Below are 16,559 nucleotides of genomic sequence, written 5' to 3' on the forward strand. Positions count from 1 at the left end.
GAGTGGCAGTGGTTTGTTTTGGCCTACTTGACTTTTCTGAAAGTTAAAAACCTGTATGTTTTTTATGCATGAATATTTGTTCTCTGGGGCTTATATTTCCTGCACTGCAAAGCTTGTCCTTGGAAAATGTGCCCCAAGAATTTGTCCCTGGTTTTCAGTACAGACCTAGTTCATCTCTCAAGAGTTGTTGCATCTCTGATCCACCACAATCATTTAACTGCCACACACCAAAATCTATCTATCATTAACCTGTCTATTTTAGTGAAATCGTGTGTTGCCAATTTAAAGTCTTTTGCCAAAATTACATCCTAATAGGTATTCCTAAACATTTAGAGACTGATGTAATAGAGAAAGGAACGATTTTGTAAAACAGACAAGATGTAACACTAAAGCAAAAATTGACATCTTAAAGTTGCACGTGAACACGAACACTGTTTCACAGTGGCTTGGATGAAAAGCCAGTTAAGATTCATCTATTTCTATGTTACACACCACTTTTCTCAGCATGGTATTTTCCACCAGCATCATAAACATTCTGATGTACTCTGTGCTTGAGTCACTGAGTAAAATACTTAATTTACATATTATCATTCATTGCCTGAAAACTAGGATGTTACTGTAACTCGTTCTTGTTAAGGAAATGGATTTGTGTATAACGGAAGCATTGCTGGTGTTATGCCCAGAGCAGAATATATGAGAGAATCTTAAAAGGCAATGGAATACTTTTGTTAGGTGCCTGTAAAAGAATGTTTGTATAGAATGCTGCTTGTTTCATGCAGTGGAGATTGATGCATACAGAGATGAAATTTGCTTTGCCATGCATTTTAAAGAGATATCTGCTGAAGCATCCTGACATTTTTTTATTCATCAAACATATTAATATTAATTATTCATTAGTTATGGTAACTATGCCCATTTTAAAGTTTGATACATGTTTTGTAGTGCACTGAAATGTGTTTGCCTTTTCTTCAAAAGGGAAAATCACCTGCTATATTGTCATTAACTACCATAAAAACTAAAATGCTTATTTTATAATACATTTTATTATATATATATATATATATATATATATATATATATATATATATATATATATATATATATATATATATATGTGTGTGTGTGGAGACAGAGAGATTCAGTTACCTGGTAATGACTTTGCTCCCTTTTGGAAGATAGGAACCACACCGGCTTTACAATCCATCGGCACCATGCCAGTGACTAACGAGTCTCCAAAAATTAGAAATAATGGCTGTGTTTACTAATTCCACATAAATAAAAGCCACTTGTTTCACCAACCAAGAGTGAGCAAGCTCAAGGTGAGTCTGCCAGGAGCTTAAATTAGCTGTGAAAGCTTGACCACTCCCCCTTAGAGGTCAGCAAGGAAAAAGGTAAAAAAAAGCTATTTAAAACAAAACTGTCAGTCAAGCAGACACAAAGCAACAGTCAAACAGGCACAACTCCCAAATGCACAATATTAGCAAACAGCTGTGTTTTTAAACTCCACATGATTAAAAGCCACTTGTTTCACCAGCCATGAGTGAGCAAACAAACAGTTATGTCAGGGACAATATCAAAAGTGAATTTTTAGGCACCCTAGGTGTTAACAACAGAGGTTGCAAATTTCTAGACATGATTTATGACACAGATAGTTTAAAATTGTGAAAATCTAACTTTAAACAAGCCCATGCTGACTTCTGTAGGTGCAGCTACTGTGGTGCAATTCACACTCAAAGTTCACATCAGAAGCACCAAGATCATTCAAATTGTTCTCTCAGGAGCTGAATTCCCTCGGCCCCCAACTTGAGAAACTTGAAAGTAATGTACGCTATTCGTACAAATGATCTTAAAGCTGATTTTTTTTCTTCTACTTCTAATGTCACTGCTTGTACCTCACATATATATGGATAAACATTGTAGATGTAACATAACATAGATGCTGACAGCCACAGGAGAGCTGTGCTTAGGGGGTTTTTGAATGCTGGCAGTTCATTAAAAAGACAACCTTCTCTGTGAAGAATCTGTTGTGCACAGCGAACACACAAAACTTCTTCTGTCCAATGCCAAATGACAAAGCTGTTGTATAAGATATTTAAAAAATGCTATTAGCTATTTTCCTGCAAATGCTAGTTGACCGGCTCTTATGCTCCCCCTCCCTGGCTTTGTTTTAGTTTATTGTCCTGGAGCATGCATTCACACCAAGAGAGTCCACATTCTTGACATACATTTATGTTCTGTCAGGATTCTGCATGTTAATAAAACTCTCCAAGGCTGGAAAGGATACACTTTAACCATGACGCGGGTAGCTCGGACCTTCTAGCCCATCCCTTATAAACACCATTGTCATAACTACCTTCTACTACCAAACAATCTCCTCCTCTCCCACGTTGTACACTAGCCCAGCCCCCTCTGGCAACACTACCCTTTTTCTTAACCCCTTAAAAGCTCTGGGCTAGGCCCCCAGCACCCGGTCATGTAGGCACTGCGCCTAATTCTTACGGCTACGTGCCTCTCTGTGTAGCTGGGTGATCCAGCAAACCTGGCATGAATCTGGTCCGAGATTAAAAACATTTGATAACAAATGACTTTTAGGAAATCCTATCCAGGTTTGCTGGATCACCCAGCTTCACTAATGAAAGTGTATTCTCTCCAGTCTTGGAAAGCTTTAATAAATCAGGCCCAATGTGACAGCCTGGCAACTGTAATTTACACAAGGAGTTATCATTTATGGCAGGTATACAGAATTCAAAGCTAAAGATTAACATTCAATTTGTTCTGTGTAAAGATAATTTTTTTTTACAAAAAAGGTAGGAAAGTGAATGTTTACTTTTTAAATCAAATGTTTGCTAAGATTTATAAAGCAGTGGTATAGTCAAATTGAGGCTGTGTTATGCACAGGGCTAAACTTGGGAGGCAAGGAAAGCCCCTGTTCAAGTCACTATCATGATTGTGGCCTCTCTAATCACAGAGCTTTCTCTGCTTAGCCAAACAGAGATAACACTCGAGTTATCACTAGTACCATGTGGGCCTGTGTTTTATGAAAATGTGTGCCATGCGTGCACAGCCCTTCAAAGTATAAAGTATCAGAGTATAGCGATATCTGTTCTCCTCTCTGAGCCAGGTCAGATGTGTACTTTTTTCTCCCCTAGGCCAGCTGCCTATGCTTGAGACGTGGATATGGGGGGGGGGGTCAGCTATGATGATAGTGGAAAGTCATAGGTTGCAGGCATGTTGATTGTAGGCAGAACATCCCTATGCTAAGCATGTTTATGAATTATATTGATATTATTACATCCATATTACAAATGCCATCTCTAGTTGCCATGACACCCTAGGCCGAAGCCTAGTTGGCCTTGTGAGTAATCCGGCCCTGCTCGGAGCCCCTCTCATTAGTAATTGAGTTAAAGCCACATTACCTTTAATTAACCATTTATTTGCTAGCAATAATCCAGACATACATGGTTAGACATTTCACTGCTAGCCCAAGTTTATCCTTATTTAACATTTGACATTTCTTTAACATTAGACATTTCTAACATTTTCCTTAAAGAGTAAACCGTCGCTTTGCTTAGTGAACAGCCTCTAATTAATTTTCTTACTTAAATCAACTTCTTATTATATCAACCACTTTGTGAGTAGTGAAAGCATCATTTTATTTGTAAATCATAACAATTTTCCTGCAGATTGATGAAAGTAATTAAATATTTGATAAAAGTATTGCTACTTTGGAGAAATTAAAAGTTGCAAATTGTGGACATACCTTTTTATATGTGTGTTGATCTAGATGAATTTGGATGCCATTCAGGATAGGAAGCAGAACTCAAATGACACAGCTTCATTTCAGTGGTCTAACTATGTCATATTGCTGAAAGATAAACATTGAGCCATAGTACTGCTTGTAATATCTGAAACAGCTGTAGAAATGGAATTTAGCATCAACAGTTGAAGTTTACATTTCAGTATTTACTTTTTAGTCTCAATGAAAATGACAGCGAGAGGGCTGAACGCCACAGATATCTCGGCCCGTTCTTAGAATTTAGGAAACATTTGGCTTACATGTTTCTACAGCCCTGCTCATATTGAAATTTGTTTCCCTTTCATCTCTTTCCCAGTAAAATCAGCAGTGGGGGCTTATCCTTTTAGCCTCCTCAGAACTTCCTTTTTAGAATTCCCAATCTATTGCTGCGCATTCACATACCAGGAACAAGATGCCTTTTCATGCTGTCAACTTTTTTTTTTTTCATCTGAAATGTAAATTAATTCTTGCTAGTATGCCTTGACAAAGATCAAAGTAGGGGTATTAACCTTATTGGGCCTCCTCTCCACCGGAATCTGCTGCTGAGGGAGAGAGGTTAGATTTAGGGCCAATCTTAATTGTTATCAATGGCAATTCTCCAGGCTTGTGGTCCCACCAGCATTTCAAAGCTGTGTTTCTTTCATTGCTGCATTAACATTATCATTATTACTTTTAAAATAATAAAAAAAATGATTTACAGAAATTCTAAAACTGCTATGACCTCCTTTAAATCCAGAGATGATTAAATTTGATTGTCCAATATAATCTAAGTTGCTTTGACAGCAATTGATCTAAGTCTAGTGAAAAACAGGAAAGCCGCCCCCTGATGGAAATCTCTTAACTTAAGAGATTGTTCTTTTTTTTCCTCGACAAGTCTTAAGGGGTATGAGAAATTTGCATTTTAAAAATAAACAGATGCCTTTCAAATACATGAGCTGGTGGTCGAGGGATCTCAGTGGGCTTATGTACTGCACAACCCATTGATCAAGTGGGGAAGACAAGAAAGACTTCGAGAAATAATCTAGCTGAAGCAACATTCCCTATGGGTATGGAAATATACATACAAATAGTGATATCTGATGTTCCACACTGTCAAACAGAAATTTAGTGAATTAGAATTGACAGTGCATGCTGCATTAGTGTCATGGAATTTCCATAGAGAAAGCCCACCTACACACCTGCTAGATCATCTTTCAAATATAATAATTTTAGAGTTTCATTATAAGTTTACTATAATAGTTTTATAGGAGCTTGTCTACTTCTTTCTATAGATTTATCCTACTTTATTTTACTTCCTTAATTTTATTTAAAGAGGTTAATTATTCTTGCGGATTAGTCAAACCCAAGTCCCCATGTTTAAAATAAAGAAGGATCAATTCACAAAGCTAACACACCAGGATAAGGATATTTATTTTTGAAAAGTGAGTTTTTCATTTAAAAATATAGTCATGTGGCTAAAATGCAAATGTGTACCCTGCTAATATTTTGTAAATCGATCCTTAAAGGGGAACTAAACTCTAGTTAGTGTGTTTGGGTTCGCCATATTCATCATGTTTGGATTTCATGCTTGTCAAATATAGCACACATTTATCATTTTCTAAGCAAGTCAAGTGATGACTGCTGCAGGAACCTCTGTCCACCATGATCCCCTTTGGCATTTTGCAAAATGCAGGTTATGATGCTACAACCTCACCACTATTAGGTCAACCCCCCTCATTTCTTCATGTGACTGGGTGGAGAATCAAACCTTATAGCAGCACTGAACTGCCTTTTGTCACTGCAACCAGAAACTTGCACGTCGAGGGCCAATAAAAATAACTATATATTATATATGAATATATTAAAAGAGATTGGATCTTATGTGGGCTGCAAATGCATATCAGATAGAGCAAGCTCAAGGAACATCCTAACACAACCTGATAATCATCCCAGGACCAGTTTAGCAGCAAGGACTACATCTACCACATTGTGGCCTGGTGCTGCCAATAATGTGATTTATGATGCTATCAAATTCTGGTATGTTATGTTATAAACAAACAATGGAACCCACATTATTTGCTTCTGTCCTCCAAACCTGTTACTTACAGGACCCTACATTATGCCTTCTGCAACACTATTAGCAAATGGCCTCCCTGGTACAGCAGAGATTAGAAATTGGGTCAGAAGCAACCCTGCCATTCAGTAGGTTTATTCCCTTTGTCCCATGGTATTAGCAGTGCTGCAATGTTTACTAGCTATCACTTGACCAGCACAGTTTTTGTCCTAGGTGTCCTGAATTGTCAATAAATGATTTTATGTACTTGCTCTTTTAATTAACCTGAAAATTTGCTGTCTTTGTACAACAGGGCACAGCATTTTTCTCACCAGTAAATTGCATAAGTCCATAAAAAAAGTTTAATATCACTTAAAGTTTAAGAGGCTAACATTCATTCATAGTAATGACTCCAGAGAGAGAACTATATTCTCTATATTAAATAGAGAGCAGCCAATAATCAATCAGAACCTGATATGCTGTGTCAAGTCTTCCAGAAATTACGAGTATTTGACTGGACACTGGAATGATTATTAACAAAGTACATAAAATATATATGATGAGCATCTGCTTGTAGATAATTCCCATATTGTAAATGCTAATGGATCATTCATGGAGTGCTACCAACACTGCCTGTTAATTTCTCACGGAATGAGCTAAATGTGGACGCACCAAGTTAGTAGTGCTTAGCAATTTATACTGTACGCCACAGTTTCAGGCGCTCACTCCTTTATTACAGTGGAGGGAATTGTTCTGACCTTTCTTAAATTATCTACATCAACTGTAGACTAGTTTTGGTGGATTGAGTTTTACTAAATTGCAGCTCCCATCATCTTCTGATCTGCTAAGGACAAAGAGAAATTTTGCTAATCATATGACATTTGTAGCATGATTGTAGAAAATTATTGATTTTGAGACATATCAAAAAACCCACAGATCGCAGAGTTCAGGCTACTAAAATTTAAAGCCAAAGTTTAGTGTGATAATATTTTGCCTTTGCTGATTGATCTTTTCTCAGATTTTAACATGCTGATTTTATGCGTAAATAAAATCTTTTGATTTTTCATTACATATGTTATTTTAGACCCAATGGCTGTATCAGTTTGTTTTTTTGCTGGATGGTATTTCAGGGTACTCTACATAGCTTCCTGAAAACATCACAGCACCCTACCTCATGAAGACCCTCCTAAATAAAGCGTACATGAGATGCTAATTCAGTGATTGAAGGGACTGAAATCCAATAAATAGGAGGGGTAGGAAAGAGGAAAGTGCTGAATTATGCTAGTTGCTCATCAGCCAAGAAATAAGGCAAGTTCTATCTGTAAGACTGGGGTTCAGCTGAAAAGGAGTTTATTGTTTTTTATTCACAAAAGGAACTTGTTGGCCTCTTTTTAAACTGGCTATAAATGGGCAGATATCTCCACAGTAATTAGGTATGAAGACATGTTTGTGTATTTCTTTCCAAACCAGCCACCATTTTTATTTAATTTGCTGACATTTTATTTTGTTACCCGTGCACTTAAAATATTGTTTTATGAATAGTGATATGTAAATGAGCTAATGTGAGTCCAGTTTTGCAGAGATATGAGGCTCCTACACATCCCTTTGTTTTAGGCGTATGTGTCATCTGACAAATATTATGGAATCACTACTCTGGGGGGATGTTCATTCACAGAAATCACAGATATGACACGAAACTACTTTATTTAATAGCTAAATATTCAGATATTGTAAAACATGCCTCCAAAAAAAGCTACATTGAGGTAAGTAATGGCATATGTTTGGTTCAGATCAAGGAGGGCAACAAATTTCTGGAATTACCTATTTTTCCAAACTTATAGTACTTACAAACAATTTTAGTGAGTAGATCCAATGTATTAAATATCATGTTTTGCTTTCATCCCATAGCTTTCAAGGGATATATTGCAAGGAAGAATTATAAATTCTTGAAGAATAGCAACACAAATGAGGTATTCGACAGTGCAACCCCCAGTAATTACAATTCCCAATGGTAAGTTTTGAAGATATGTGATAATTAGTAACTAGATGTATTACTATAGAATAGAATTTAATTTTATCCATTTTATTGTAAAAATGTATTTTTTCCCTATTTTTTTGTATTGTTAAATAGCAGTAAAGCACAAAGTAACTCCTAGTAACCAGTCATATTTTACTTTTGCATATAGTTACTTTATAGGTATAGTATATAAAAGTCGCTAATAACATATGAATTCATGTGGGGGCAGAGCAGACAGCTACAGCACCATCCACAGTTTCATACACCCTAAAAGTCTAGCCATCTTTGTAGAAGTCAGAAACTTCAAGCAATAGATAGGAGCTCAAGCTCAGCCAGGTAACAACATATATCCAAAAGGGTCCCTCTAAAGTCACTCTGTTGCTATTCAAGAATATATAATAAATACCCTCTGCAGAACAAGATTCTTTTGTATATTAAAAAGTAGTTTTCTATGTTATAGGGAACATATAAAAGTGTTTACTATGACTACATGGCAATACCCTGAAATATGTACCTTTTGTTCTAAATGTGTCTAAAAGTTTTCTTTTGTTCTAAAAGTTAAAGCAGGCTTCCTAGTATGTGAGTGTGCCTTTGCACATCCATGTATACAGCCTCATAGGAAGACATTGCTGCTTCTGGCTAGGCTTAAGGGATTTGCAGTAAGATTTGTTGAGGTCACTACTGTGCTGCCGAATGTCCTCCTTTCATGAAGACAATTGCAAGACAGATGCAAGATGCTAAGGATTCTTCATGAGTCAAAGCTCTATGAGAAAAGATGGAGATCAATATCCACCAAAGCTATGGTATTAAGTGTCTATTTTTGCAGAGTGTCTTTTTTTTTCTGTAACATAGTCATGTTAAAAGGAACAAGTCACACTGTCGTTTAAAGCCCAACTGAAGCCAACTTTATTTTAGTTTTGGGCATAGGGTTAGAAGTATTAGAACCCCTTATAAATTGTGTCCTAGCAGTTCAGTGAAAGGGTGTCATATATGCAAGTATTGGTAAAGCTCCACTGGGGCTAAACAACAAAATAGTTTTTTTTTTTTAATAGTGAAAGAAGGGTTAGGATCTATGTCAGGTTTCTATTGCTGTCTATGTGATCCTGTCTACATGAAATCAATACCCTCATTTCTCTTTATAGTGTCAGGCAGGCAGCGAGGGAATGTTCTCCTGGAGGAGTCAGAGAGCAATAACAACCTGTCAAATGTTCACACCCCTTTTACCCCACCAATCTCTATACTACACTTTAGAAGTTTTGGCTGAAGTTGGGCTTTTAATTGTGGTCTATATCAGATCTCATTTGAATCTTGATTGAGCATGACTTTTTCAGGATCTTTGAATGGGACAGCAATCTCCTGACAACCATTCTGTGTAATAAAACATGCCACACATGCCACTTTTAGACGGCTACAATTGAGGCTTAGATGATGGGCTATACCCAAGAATATAAATACAATGCATTACACCTCCCCAGTCTATAAAGTTGTGGCAGATGTTTTGCCTTCCTCTGGATGAACTAAGTCTATAGGGTTTTATCTGAGATATGTTTATTTCGCTAGTGGTTGAATGTGATATACTTATGTCTTTTTTTAACCGTGTAAACATGATACCTCCAGAGATGATATGCACTTGTCATTTGCTATGAGCTGGATTGGGAATAATATTTCTGCAAAACTGTACATGGACATGAACAAAAGTAGATATATTTATTCTGTGTGGACAACATATTTTCGCTGTAGATAGTAGAGGAGCAAACAGGCCACCCAAGGGTATAAAGTGTGTAATGTGCAGTATTAGCAGGTAATAATAATAAAAAAATGCATAAATGCAAACAAACAAAAAAAACTAACAAAGCCACAGGAAATATGCAGACAGGATGAGACTGGTAAACTGTAAAATATAATTTTTTTGTTTTGGGATTAGATACTTTTCAGTACAGAATAAGGCAGCCTGGGGCATGCATGAGTAGAAAGGGTATACACATACGTCTATACACCGATATCAGTGTTTCTCAACCCTTTTAACATGGGAGAACCCCTTGAAATATCTTTCAGGATTTCAGGGAACCCCTACTATTATTATTATAGCCACAGCTAATAGTATATTAACATGGTGGTGAATAAGAAAAATTCTTCCTACACTGCTGGCCATTGCTAAGAATGTCATCCTTACAGATAGCTGAATCAATGGTATCAGTTAAAATGACTTGAGAGGCACAAACTGCTCATTTATCAGGGAACCCCTAGCATCCTTGATTGAGAAACACTGGTCTAGATAGTTGAGGTAGGGACTAGGGCTCCTCAGTCTTGCTTATTGTAGGCTCATTAACTGGGAGCTTCAAAAAAGTCCATGTTTCTGGTAATCACAGGAATTTTAGGGGGAAAAGGCTTGGTGAACAAAATTTATGCAAAAATGAATATTAGAAGTGCTATGCACACAGTCTTCTCTCATATAAATGGAAGATTTGACTTGTATGTACCTCTAACTGTGTAATTGTATTTTATTACCCATTTATGTCTAATCTTTTTCTCTGGTTGCAATTTCAGGCAAGAGAACTGTGTCCCAAGCCATTTCACAGAGCCCAACCACCAGGACAAGCAGTCAGGGCAGGTAGTTTTACACAAAGTCTCTGAAGTAACTCTACATTGTTACTTAACATTCCTGCGTCTAATGTTCTGTGCTGTTGTTACAGCTCTTTGGCTGAACCATGTGAACATGAAACCGTTAGTTATGTTTTGAAGTCTCTGAGACAAAAGCCCCAGCTTGCTAAGAACCGGAGTTCTGTGGAAAGACAGGGAGGTACAGTGAAAAGAGAGCATCAAAAGGCTGGAAATACGCTGCGGAGAATAAAACGCTCGCTGCTCCCCGAGGTGGTGTGTCTCTGCTCTCCGCTTAGCTGCAGATGTTACAGCCTCTATTTTAGTAAAGACCTGAGGTTCTTTGGTAGCACTTTGATATCCTGCTCGAATTCAATATGTGAAACGGAGGAGTCTCTCTGTGACTTGGAGCACAGCGCTGGCTTTGAAGTTTGATCCAATTTTTGCTGCTTACCATTTGATGTTGAAAGGATGAAATGAAGAAAATGTACAGTTTTTTGCCAGTAACTCTGTAGAGCATATGTAAGATAGAAAAAATACCAAAATCCGCTGGATGATATACTTAGAAATGTTAAGCAGATTAGTACCTTCCTATAGCTTTTTGCTGATACAAATGAAGTACGGGGGGAGCATAATGTGCCCTGAGACCTTCAGTTCATAAAAATACAGCTTTAAAAGAGCTAGTTGTAAAAAAAAAAAAAACACTTGATATGTGTTACTTGTTCAATGCAGTTTAACCCTTTAAGGAACTGACAACAATTTACTTTGTAGTACTTGCCAATGATATGCATGGAGGCAGATAAGTGGATCTGTAAAGAGATTACAGGTCAGCATCTATATCCCCAGAGCTACCATTAATAGGATTTTCCGTGCAAGCTGGGTTGCACAGGTTGTATAATTCCAAATGTCCCACTTGTACTTATTGGCATGAGTAAAGATTTAGACTATACAACCATGTCCTTAATATTTATCTATTCTTTGGCTACTGTTATCATAAAGTACCACTCAGAATTATTGTTAATTGCTGATTGCACTTTCAATCCTAAACATTTAGCCTTCTATCTCTAATGGCTGGAGAAGTGCAAGCATTATGTTATACTAAAGATTTAATGGCAAAGTGTTTACTTCTATGTTTTGAAGCTTATGATCTACTGAACATACATATGCTTTACATGGATCATCTTTTGATGCCTTTGCCTGTATTTAGCAGTTCTGTTAAACTCTTAAATACACACATAACATTGGTTTCTTGTGTTATACAGTGGAAGATGAAATTCTCAGAGTTCAGGCAAAATAACACCCTAGTAAGGGTCTTGCTACATTTATTTTGCTTTTAGGAAAACTTTTCTCTGGCCCCATCAATGGTCATCAGTGCTTTAAACCCATGTGAAAAATATAAATTTGAATATTGCTTAGTCTTTTGTTCAGAGTAGCATTTATCCTGATTAGTTTGACAAATTGATACAGGAGATTTATGTTTTTCAATTGGCTACATTCATTTGTAAGGTCTCTATGGAACATTGTTGTAGCCACCACTTTTCCAAGGGTAGTTAAAGTAAGGTAAAGCCACTCCGTGTGCAGACACAAACAGATGGCCTGTAAGGAAAATAGATGTTTTCAACTAGCATAGAAACAAAGAAAAAGAGGGGGTACTCATAAGGGACAATCCAATAAAGAAGCCAAAGAAAAAATAACAGGTAGACATGTTTCGTGCCCAGCCTAAATATATAAATCTCTTAGATAGGGAATAGGAACAAGACAGAAGGCTTTTCAGTGGCACTTAAAGAATACTTTCAAAGTGTATACATTTTTGATTTAACTTTATTTAATTCCAAAAATGATTTGATTAAAATTATGTACAAAAAGGCCACCCTATTTTAATTTTAATCAAATAATTGATGGGCTTGACCCATTGTTTCTTTTTCTGCCTATAGCATAAAGCTGGCTACACATGTTTCTCACTAGCACGGTCATAACCAATAGTAATGCATAACTACTGTATAACACTTAAAAGGGAGAAGAGGAGCCTGTATATGTAATAGGCATCAGAATACATAAGAACTGCCTGGCCTAAAGCAATACATGTCAACATACAGTAAACTGAAAAAATGCACATCCATTACCACAACATACCAACCTACTGCATGTCAGTTTTCAAAAGTCTTGGTGCATTTCTAGCCCATTTATTAGAATCGCTAGCCTTAATTCAGTGCAATAATGCATGTTCGTTTATACAGTGCACCAAAATATCTAAATCTGAATGTGCTTTAAACACATTTTTAAGAAAATTTATATGAACCTGTTTTTTTATGTTCACCTCCAAAGGAATACTATAAACTCCTTTTAAGCAGTTGTTACCCAATCTTTTTAGTTTCAGACTGTTTAAAGAACCAATACAATACCAGACCTCAGTAGATATCCACAGCTAAATCTAGGTTTTCCTTGCTGATAGCGATCATTCTATGAATAAAGGAACTCCATGTGGAATGTCTGCTGAGCATACAGACATCCTGTGCGGGTCCTGGGACTGGATTGACTACTGTGCACCGGCACAGGAGTTACAGCATCACGGCCCAGCCAATTAAGATGATTGAAGATCAGAATGCGAAAAAGAAAAAGGTAAAAGATGCCTGGGACAAAACAAGGACAGGTGACTATCCCCAGGATTTAGTTCCGCTTTATTACAAACCTATTCACTTATTTACATAACCATTTGTTATGTCCTTTCAATTAGTTGAAATGATACCAGTTGAACTTGTTGGAAGTTTAAAGCTATCTTGTATCCAGTGCACACTTCCTAAATTATCTCAAAGAATCTAGTCAACAATTAATTTCTATCTTGTGGAGATTAGGAGGTCTAAGTATGTAGGAACATTTTTTAATTGACACATTTAATTAAGTTTCTGACTTTAGTTTCACTCATTTTTTCCTAGAATATAATCCCAGTTTAGGGCTACAAAAGAATAATAATAATAATAACAACAACTCACTGTTCACATGCAGTATGTTCAGGAGATGTAACCTTTTTACTAGACAGCGATCTCACACTCTGACTGCAATGCAATCTGTCATCATCTATTTTCAAAACCAAAGAGTTTTGGGTATAGATAAACTTTAAATTAGGTTTATCCATTATTAAAAGGAAGCAAAATCAAAATATGAAGGAAGCAAAAATATGCATACAACCCCTAATTTATATTCTCTTCTTTTCTAAAAAGAGTTCATGTTGTAAAGACAATCAGCCATCATTAACAATAACACCCTTTATACAACAATACTTTTTGAACAAATCACCTAATTAATCTGTGCATTGTTCAGCTGATTGGAGAGCATGGATAAGTGGGCATAAAACTATAAGAGAAAAAATGTAAGAGGATGCAACAATATGAAGGAGTTCATAGACAGTAGTTACAGATAAAATATACAAAATAGTCTGAAAGCTGGATTTGAGATACACTGAAGAGGAAATTATTTGAATTGATTGAGGTAAAAATTCAAAAAAGTTACTAATGAATATGTGTAATATGTTTGTGCATTATAAATGAAATATAACATTAGGTGCATCACTCCATGCTCTATATTAAAATGTGTTAATAGATGCATTGGGTAGCTGGCACTGTGATATGGAATAGTAAAGCATAAATACTGTGTTAAACTTAAAAAGGGGAAGTGAAGCCTATATATGTAATGAGCATTGGAATATATAAGAATAGCCTGGCCTAAAGAAATACATGTCAACATAAATGGAAAAAATGCACATGCATTACCACAACACATCAAGACACAACCTACTTCATGACAATTTTCGGAAGTTGTTGTGCTTTGTCAGCCCATTCATTGAAATGGCTTAACCTAATTCAATTCATTTTACCAATGAATGCAGGTGTGTTAATAGAGTGCACCAAAATATCTAAATCTAAATATGCTCCGAAACACATTGTTAAGAAAATTTATATCAAGTCCATCACTTTTTAACATGGGTAAAAATGGCCAGTTTATAACAACACAACAACAAATGTCTTACTCCTTTTCCACCTGATCATTTCTTTAATAATTATCTACATTTCTTTTTTTTTTTGTTTTAGGATATTTGCCTAAATACAATGAATGATTCAAATGATTCAGAAGTAGTTGCAAGTAATCGGTATTCATATTCTTGCAGATCTTTCAGAAGTACAGGTACAGTATAAAGCCTACTGTAATTGCAGTGATTATGCCTCATTTGTATATCCAGATCATTGCACAGCTAGCAGGGTGTCACCAGCACCATTTTCACTAGACTCATTGCTATGCTGTCTTCAGAGTTATCACTTTCCCGGCAGCTCTACTTTCTGTTCAGTCATGACTATTTACGTGCTATCAGCCATAGTTTGTTATATTTATGGCAGAGTGAATGAAGTAGCTTAGTCTACTTTCAGAAGAGCTGGTTCGATAATATTCATTAAACATTGTCATGTTATCTATGGGGATATATCATCAGTGCTACTACACAGTTATTGCTCATACAATTTATCACCAGAAATGAGAAGTGTCAGCATTTTTAAGAGATTTTCAGCCAACACAAAAGAACCTATTTATAAATATTTTCATCCACAATTCAGCCAACTTTTACCAAACTTCCACGTTTTTCATATTGCATTTAAATAGAAAATGTGTGACTTCTTTTTTTTTAATCATGATTTATACATTTGTATGTCATGGCTACTTTTACCCGTTGCATAATTAACAATTCCAATATTGTACATTGATTTAGTAAAAATATTGGGAAGTGCTCAGAAATGTATAATTAACCTTTGGTCATTCTTAAGGCTATCTATATCTTTGAGATCCTTGTGAAAAGATACAATGGGGCAAACATCTTTTTCAACACAAAAAATAGTTTGGGTCAATTCTTCAGGTCTTTATCCCAAAGAAACAGTGGCAGTCATTAAGAAAATGTGATCTGAAGGATTGTGTTTTCCCTAGTTGGCCAGGAAGCTACTAAGGGGTTTCTCTGCCTTTTTAACCTTTTTTCAAAGCTATTATTTATAATGTTTGGAGACTCTTTATTCACTGGCATAGTACCAATGGATTAGCGTAAGGCCGATGTGGTTCCTATCTTTAAAAAGGGAGCAAAGTCATTACCAGCTAACTACAGACCGGTTAGTTTAACGTCCATAGTTGGAAAGGTCCTAGAGGGTTTGATAAAGAACCACATAGGGGAGTTTCTGCTAGAAAAAATTATTAGAAGTGATAGCCAGCATGACTTCAAGAAAGACCGAAAGTGTCAAACAAACTTACTCTTTTTATGAGGAAGTAAGTAAACAGGTAGACAGTGGAATAGCAGTTGATATAATGTACTTGGATTTTGCTAAAGCATTTGACACAGTGGCCCCCAGACGGTTAATGTGCAAGTTAGGGTCAATAGGTTTAGAAAAGTCAATCTGTAAATGGATAGAGAACTGGCTTAAAGACCGCATCCAGAAAGTAGTGATTAATGATTCATACTCTGAATGGTCTAAGTTATTAGTGGTGTACCCCAGGGTTCAGTGTTGGGACCTTCACTTTTTAACATCGTTATAAATGATATAGAGTTTGTACCGTTAGTACCATTTCTGTGTTTGCAGATGACACCAAACTATGTAATGGAATTAAGTCCATACAGGATGTCTAAAATCTACAAGCAGACCTGGATGTAGTGTTTGATTGGGCAGCCAAGTGGCAAATGACATTTAATATAGATAAATGTAAAGTTTTGCGATTGGGGGCTAACAAAATGCATGCTTCATACTGTCTAGGGGGAATACATTTGGGGGAGTCAGAAATAGAAAAGGATCTGGGGGTTCTGGTAGATCATATACTTAATACCAGCATACAATGCCAAACTGCAATATCTAAAGCTGATAAAGTACTTTCTTGTATCAAAAGAGGAAAGGAAAAAAAAAGAGGAAAAGACTGCAGAGATAGGGACATAATCCTGCCCCTGTACAAAGCATTGGTCAGACCACATCTGGAATATGCAGTCAAGTTGTGGGCACCAGTTCACAAAAAAGACATTGTGGAATTGGAGAGAGTGCAGAGAAGGGCCACTAAATTAATAAAAGGAATGGAGGAGCTCAGCTATGAGGAGAGATTAG

At 36.4% G+C, this 16,559-nt stretch overlaps 1 protein-coding gene across 2 annotated transcripts in view; it reads left to right on the plus strand.

The window, feature by feature from the left end:
* MYO3B (myosin IIIB) overlaps nt 1-16,559 on the plus strand; it is a 152,803-nt gene that overhangs the window by 100,710 nt on the left and 35,534 nt on the right. For both annotated transcript variants that reach the window (XR_011921729.1, XM_072418312.1), the window contains exons 25-27: nt 7,737-7,839; nt 10,393-10,456; nt 14,529-14,622. Coding sequence is in view for 1 of the 2 variants with exons in the window: in XM_072418312.1 (XP_072274413.1) it covers nt 7,737-7,839; nt 10,393-10,456; nt 14,529-14,622 (261 nt within the window). In the remaining variant the exon portion in view is untranslated. The remainder of the gene's footprint in view (nt 1-7,736; nt 7,840-10,392; nt 10,457-14,528; nt 14,623-16,559) is intronic.

The sequence above is a fragment of the Pyxicephalus adspersus genome, chromosome 7 (genome assembly GCF_032062135.1).
Source record: "Pyxicephalus adspersus chromosome 7, UCB_Pads_2.0, whole genome shotgun sequence".
Taxonomy (NCBI): Eukaryota; Metazoa; Chordata; class Amphibia; order Anura; family Pyxicephalidae; genus Pyxicephalus; species Pyxicephalus adspersus.